The sequence below is a fragment of the Olea europaea genome, unplaced genomic scaffold (assembly GCF_002742605.1).
Source record: "Olea europaea var. sylvestris unplaced genomic scaffold, O_europaea_v1 scaffold227, whole genome shotgun sequence".
In the NCBI taxonomy this organism is placed as follows: Eukaryota; Viridiplantae; Streptophyta; class Magnoliopsida; order Lamiales; family Oleaceae; genus Olea; species Olea europaea.
The window spans coordinates 413,223-420,239 of NW_019240764.1; the positions used below are offsets into that span (position 1 = coordinate 413,223).

Here is a 7,017-nt window from a genome sequence, read left to right on the forward strand (position 1 = left end):
GCTAGGGTCTTTCTCTCCTCATGAGTAACAGTTATATCTGATTGGACAGTCGATAGGCTAGTGGCAAGTTGCGCTAATTGTCTAGTGAATGCATCAAATTGGGATGGATCCATGGTCAATGTATTGGAAATAGAAACGACAAGATGACCACTACGCAACTACATGCAATGTAATACTAGCTAAATGATGTGCTATGACGAGATCGGTGAACAATACGTGCAAGCAATGGAAAATAACTTGTACCAATTTTTTTTATTTAATTTTAAATATTGGGATTAATTAAATCCAAAACAAGTTAATACTGCTGATACATGTAAAATGGCAAAGCAAGGGTCAACACACTAGTCAAATTCTCCAATCAATTTAAGTGCGGAACAATGGAAGTCAATTCGGTCATTAGTGTCAATTCGATTAATAGTTTCGATCAAATGGGGTTTAAGGCTAAAATTATCACGATAACAGTAACACAAGATTTTAATTGATGCAATTTTAAAAATGAAGCAGTAGTGTAAACCAATACTAAATAGAGATCAAGGACTCCCTGTTGTTTAGTTTTGATTATTTGTATGCCGATTGATTTAAATTGCCGACTTATGAGCCCCAACTATGCTTCTATTCTTCCCTTCGTGTCCAATGGTTTTAGCCCCTGTTGACTGTAACTTGTGCTGGTTCTGGTGTGGACGTAAAACTATGTGTAGTGACTGTGGCTTTTAGATTGTTGAGATGGACGAGGAAATATATGAGTGTGGTAACTTTGGTGGAAGTCTATGATCTTGGGTTGGTGGTGGTGGCGGCCTATGGCGAAGAAGCGGTAGTGCTCTGGATGCTTGGGCAGATAATGAAGTGGTGGCGTGATGGTGATTAGAGGTGACGGCGGCAAGAGAGTAGTTGTGAGAGAGGAATCGGGTGAAACTGTGGGGTATTTGATGTTAATGGATTGATTATAATCAGGCTTGGTCGGATATTTGGGACTAGACCAGATGAGAAGGGGTTTGGATCCTGTTATAGAGATGGGCCAGCTGGGGCTAGTGTTTGGGGAGTGGCCTGGGTTGTAGAGAGTAGGCTGGGTTGGGCTAAATATGTGATAAATGGGCTGGGGATTGGGTTGATGTAATGGCCTTATTGGGTTGAATATGAGACGTGAATAATGGCCTCTAGGACTTGGGCTACTTATGATTATGTGAATGTAGATTGAGCCTGAGTAACGGGTTAAATGATTTGGAGACTAGAATATTTGACTGGGTGTTCTAATGGACTGTTTGGATTAATAATTGATTGTATGTATGGATTAGGGTTTGCGGGAAGCAGCAGCAGTAACATAACAACTCGGATTTTTTAATTTTTTTTTCCGCGAGTTAACAGTACTCGGGAACAATACATTTTTTTTTTTTTTTTTTTTTTTTTTTCCAAACAATACATTTTTTTTTTTTTTTTTTTTTTTTTTTTTTTTTTTTTACTAGGAAAGAAAATTGCTATTTTCCAACAAATCCTTTTCGTTTCTGCTGTTCAACAAGTTTTGGGAAAAGGGAAAGAAGAAAATTTTGAATTTTAAGAGAAAAATGCCCAAGATTTAACTCTGATACCAAATTTGATGCAGGACGAATTAAAAAATTAGAAAGAAGAAGCAAGAAAGAGGGGAGAACCGGAGAGAATGTGGGGAGAAACCGGAGAAGAAGCAGAAATTCATGGGGGAGAGGGGGAGGGAGAAGCGATAGGCAACAAACCACCAAAATATTCTTCAATTCATCAAAACTACTGAAATTACATCGCAATTAGGTTTAAATAGTAAAGATTAAAACCCTAAGTAGAATGGACTCGGGCCAACGCAAGCCCAATTACATAAATAAAATCTAAAACATAAATAAAGTCCGACTAAAAATAAATAAAAAGTAGATGTCCTCATCACATACAGTGTCAATGTATTCTCATGGAGAGAGTATTAAGATGATTCTTATAAAACCAGTAATATCTGTTTAATAATTAAGTTTCCATAAACAGGTTTATGTGCCTAACTTTAATTGGATAAATGCATTCCCTTCTCTCAAATTGATATTGCTTTCCCATCAGTTGGTCATGCTTCTTCCACAACGATTACTCTGGGATGAATGCCACCCTTCGCTGGTTTTTTCTGTGTTCACATCGTTGTAAGATTAATATGTTATAGGACTAATTAGTATGTGATGCTGCTGTAATACTGCTGCACTGTTTTGAGTCTACAAAAGTTTATTATGAGAAACAAACACTTCTATTTGTACTTCCTACCTGTATTTACTATTAGAAAAGAATTTTTGTAGCCCTGATTGTTTGTGTTCATTTTCCATCATGGTTGGTGATTGATTTTCAAACTATCTTCTCTCATAATTTCATCTTTTGCTTGGTTTAGCCTATCTCTTTTTGTAGTGCCATGATGATCGGTTCTTCTCGGTAAATTTACAGGCACCTTTTGATGCATCCTCGGTGGACAATATGAGAAGGCTAACTGAACATGCTGGGAATCCTGGTAATATATACCCCTTAGCAATGCTGTGCTACGATATTATGCCGCCTCCTGCACAGGTATCTTCTTACACTTGGCTTATTGTTTCTTGATCCATGGGGTCTTTTTTGTTCATCTACATCTGTCTGGCATACTTATTTGTAGGTTGAGAAAGAAATTGGTGAGAAAAGATTGATTTCCTTTCATGGTACTGGATTGTCAGTTGCACCCAATATCAGTTATCATGAAATTGCTGCTGCTATGGAAGACCCTGAAGAGGTTACTTCTTATAAATCTCATTTTTTGTTCCTCTTAGTTTCACCATCTACTTCTGATTTGTCTATACAAAGATTTTTTATTTTTTTAACTGGATGGCTCTTTTTAACTCAAGATAGCCTTCAGTTTTGTATCTTTATCCAAACGCATGATCCATCATTCAGATTTTTCTCAATAATACGATCCTTCTTTTTTGTTAACATATTGTCTTTTGACCTTACATAGAGCTAGATATGATATTAGAAATGTAATTGCTACCCTAAAGTATGAGCACCATCTTTTTTGCTTTATAGCTTTCTTTAACGCTCACAGTCTTGTGCATAGGTGGACCCACATGAGGTCATGAACAAAAATTTTAATTTACTTCAACTCTCACTGCAGATCCATATTTACATTCACCTTGCCAAATTGCATTCTATAATTCCTTCCCCTTTCCATTTCTATATTTCTAACCTTGATTCCACTCCACGCTATTTGCACAAAACTCAAATCTATCTAGCTTTATTTTATTTTCCATGTAACTCTTAACATCACGCCCCCATCCACGCACAAACAATTCTAATTAATCTGGCTCCTGATTTCCTCTCCCAACTTCATCGCCATGCATACACATATACCTGTAATCAAATATTACCCCATCTCTCTTCTCTTAATTTTTTGCAACCCTTCAAATAAAAGAATTAAGACAAAGCAAAGTGATAAAATTAGACTACATACTTTAGGTTTAAATTTTGGACCAACTCAAAAATCCAGCAACGGATGCTGCTGTCTATCTTCTCTTCTTCTTTTTCTTCCAATATCTTTGCTTTTCTGTTTCTGTTTCGGACTTGCAATCAGTTTTCCTATCCCATTTCCCTTTTCTCTCTCCGGTCTGTACTCTCCAGATGATTCCCAGAATGCCAAGAAAATAAATTAAAATTCTTTATGTATATGATGGGATCATCCACTTATTTGATCCATTTTATTCACCGCTCCTCCTCCTTCACCTCCTCATCCTCATCCTCATCATCATCATCATGCCTTTTTGTTTGCATGACATAATTGACCAATTCTTTATTATTTGACCAGATTTCCAAAGTTGACTAATTTATTACAAACTCAGGAAAAATAGTCAAAGTTTGAACCCTGTATTATTCTATATCTTGCATTGATTTCTCTTCCCTCATCTCTAGGATATATTTCTCTCATTTTCATCATTTTTCAAAGACTCGTATGGTGTATTACAATTGGAAGCCTAGATAAGTACATTTATGTAATTCGATAAAATTAAGAAGTTATAAAGAAATCAAGTAGTAGGAAAATGACAATTTCGATATGTATATTGAAAAAATATACTCATTGAATTTAATAATGAAGATATTATATAACACATTAGAAGTATGGAAATCAATAAGGAACAATTGTAGGTCGGAGATTTAATATTACATTTTTGTCTTATTTAGAGAAAAAAATTTAGTTAAGTTTGACCCCAGTGGGACTGGATCTTGGCTCCGCTCCTCTTCTGAACATGCATAAACCAATTCATTTTAGATGGTTGGGTCAAATATTGTTGTATCAGTGAAGGTTGAAAGTTTCATTGGTCAATGCATGGTACAGTGGAAACATGCTGAGTGTTTTAAACTTCTTATTGTTTCCATGAGATGTCTATACTCGTATGGGTATTATTGGAACCAATTATCTCAGTTTTAGGTTCACCTTGAATACACAAACTCAAATATCAGTTTTGGTCATTTTAAATGATGAGGATCTTAATTGCCAGCGTACTAGAGTACTCATCTGGTGTTATAAACTTTTAAAAAAAAAAAAAATGCTAATCTTTCAATTTTATGTGCACGTTAATCTGAGTGTCAAAACTTGAGAAACAGTTGAAGAAAGAAATGGGTGAGAATTGTTACACTCTTTCTATATGTAGAAATTTATCTAGGTAGATTTTTATGTTCTCTCCTATACTCATTTGAAACCACCTATCAACTATGGTGGTACAGATTTAGGAATAGCGTTTGTTATGAAGCTTATACCACATTTGTCCAGTCTGATCCGACTTTTAATAGCAGTCTTTAGATATTGTAATTGGAGATTAATCCCACATTCATGGACATTTGGATGTCGGACAATTTAGTATGGTAATTTGTTATTGCAGGCAAAGGTGGCATATACACAATCACTGTATTCTTCTGTCAACGAGCAGTACAATGTGCTCAAATCTGCGATACATGGCAAGCAAGGTCTCATGGCGTCAACTCCTATCGTCTCACTATCACAACCTTGGCAATAGTTTTCTATCCACAAACTTACCACATTTTCCTTTATAACCATGTAAGTTTTTATTTACATAAATAGTTTGAAAAAAATAAAAAAATTCTGTCTTATCCTAATTGCTTAGCAATAAATTGCGTTTGATTGATCTTAGGCCGTCTAATGTAAAATGGAAATTCTTGCAGGCTAAAAGTCGTTTGACGCGACCATAGCACTTGAAGCTGAGAACTGCATATAGTCTAGTCTAGGAGTGCAATTGCAAGCTTACGGAAAGTTTAGGCTTCTAATATTTTGTCTGGAATACCCTTTTATGCGAGGGGCAAAGAAGGGTTATGCCTTGGGAGTTTCACAAATTAAGCTCAGCCATGTATAGCTTCTCCGTAGATCACATGAAAGGCCGAAAATTGGTCATTGATGAGCAACTATTCTTATATAGTATGTGTATCTTTATATTAAGTTTTGCTGTGTCTTTTGGTTTGATCGAGAGCGTGCATGTAAAACGAAGCTTTCAAGGGGAACATAAAAGATATGCCTAGTGATGGTATTCTACAAGGAAGTAACCTTTGTATAAAATTCTGCGAACTGGGATGGGTCAGCCCAGATCTGGGAGGTTGAATTAGCGTACCACGAATACCCATTGACAATCTACCGACTTTATTACGACCGAATTTGAAAAATTACTGTTACAGTTTCCTTTTAAGTTCTTATTATTCGTAATGATGGGTAATTAACAAGAATTGTGTATGTGTTGAATGATATCATTTGATAATAGCAAGTGAGATATATGACAAAATATGAAGTAACGATCACAACATGAAAAAACACAAGAAAATTGGCAGAGAAATGGAGAAAGAATACATTGAATATTGTGTTTATAATATTATGTAACTGTATAATGTGTCTAAGTTGTAAAGAAGAGTCGATTATATATAGAGGACATATTAAAATTTTTAACAATATTTTTTAAAGATGGAAATAGTATGTGCAATACAAGGGAAACAATATTATTTTTATTTCTAATAAAAATCCAACTGAATTTGGGTTAAACTTTAACATAACTTCACAGTGAACCATATTTTATGTAATGAATCAACCTTCAAAAATCGTCCACCTGAAAACAAAATTTACTGTAGGGTAAAATTTGACTCTTCAACAAGAAAATTAATCAAATTCGAAAGCTTGAAGAAAGATTTCTGAAGCTTCATTTTTAGGTATACTTGTTATCGAGGTTAATAAGTCTACTTCATTAGCTTCTTGGATATTAGATACCAAATATAAATCTCATATTTGTATAAATATGCATGGACTAAAGAAAAGTAAATCACTGCAGAAGAGAGAAGTTGACGTGCGTAGAGAATGGAGCAAGAGTTGCTGTATTGGTAGTAAGAATATATTTTTTAACATTGCATTTGGGCTTAGTAATATAATTAGAAAATTATTATTTTGTTTCAGCCATTACTAAAAATAATATTTTTATTTCATGTTTGGACTTTAATTGTTTTTCAACTAATGTTAAGAACAATTGTTGTTCATTTTATCAAGATGAGATCAATTATGATTATGGTGTACTACAAAATGACATCTATATTTTTTATTTGAGTAATTTATTATGAGTATAGAAAATAAATGCATAAAATTGATAATCTAAATAATATCTATCTTTGGTATTGCAGACTAGGTCATATAAATGGGAAACCAATTTTCAAATTACGTAGAGATGGATACTTGAGATCAACAAATGCGAATTGTACCTATTAGGCATGATAACTAAATTTCCTTTTTTTTTTTTTTTTTTTTTTTTTTTTTTTTTGTGGAAAAGGAGAAAGAGCTGCACAATTGTTGGGCCTAATATAAATTGATGTATATGGACCTATGTCAATTACCGTTAAAGGTGGTTTCTCTTACTTCATTATATTTATTGATACTCATTCTAGAAATAGTTATGTATATCTGATGAAATTTAAGCATGAAACACTTGAAAAGTCCAAGGAGTTCAAGCTTGAAGTAGA

The 7,017-nt window shown here is 34.2% G+C and overlaps 1 protein-coding gene across 2 annotated transcripts in view; it reads left to right on the forward strand.

Annotated features, from left to right (window-relative positions):
* The window catches only part of LOC111381218 (glycerol-3-phosphate acyltransferase, chloroplastic), a 28,297-nt gene extending 22,596 nt beyond the window's left edge, over positions 1-5,701 (forward strand). For both annotated transcript variants that reach the window (XM_023004973.1, XM_023004972.1), the window contains 4 exons: positions 2,437-2,556; positions 2,642-2,755; positions 4,893-5,068; positions 5,194-5,701. In XM_023004973.1, coding sequence (XP_022860741.1) covers positions 2,437-2,556; positions 2,642-2,755; positions 4,893-5,027 — 369 coding nt within the window. In that variant the 3' untranslated portion in view covers positions 5,028-5,068; positions 5,194-5,701. The remainder of the gene's footprint in view (positions 1-2,436; positions 2,557-2,641; positions 2,756-4,892; positions 5,069-5,193) is intronic.
* Positions 5,702-7,017: the final 1,316 nt, after the last annotated feature.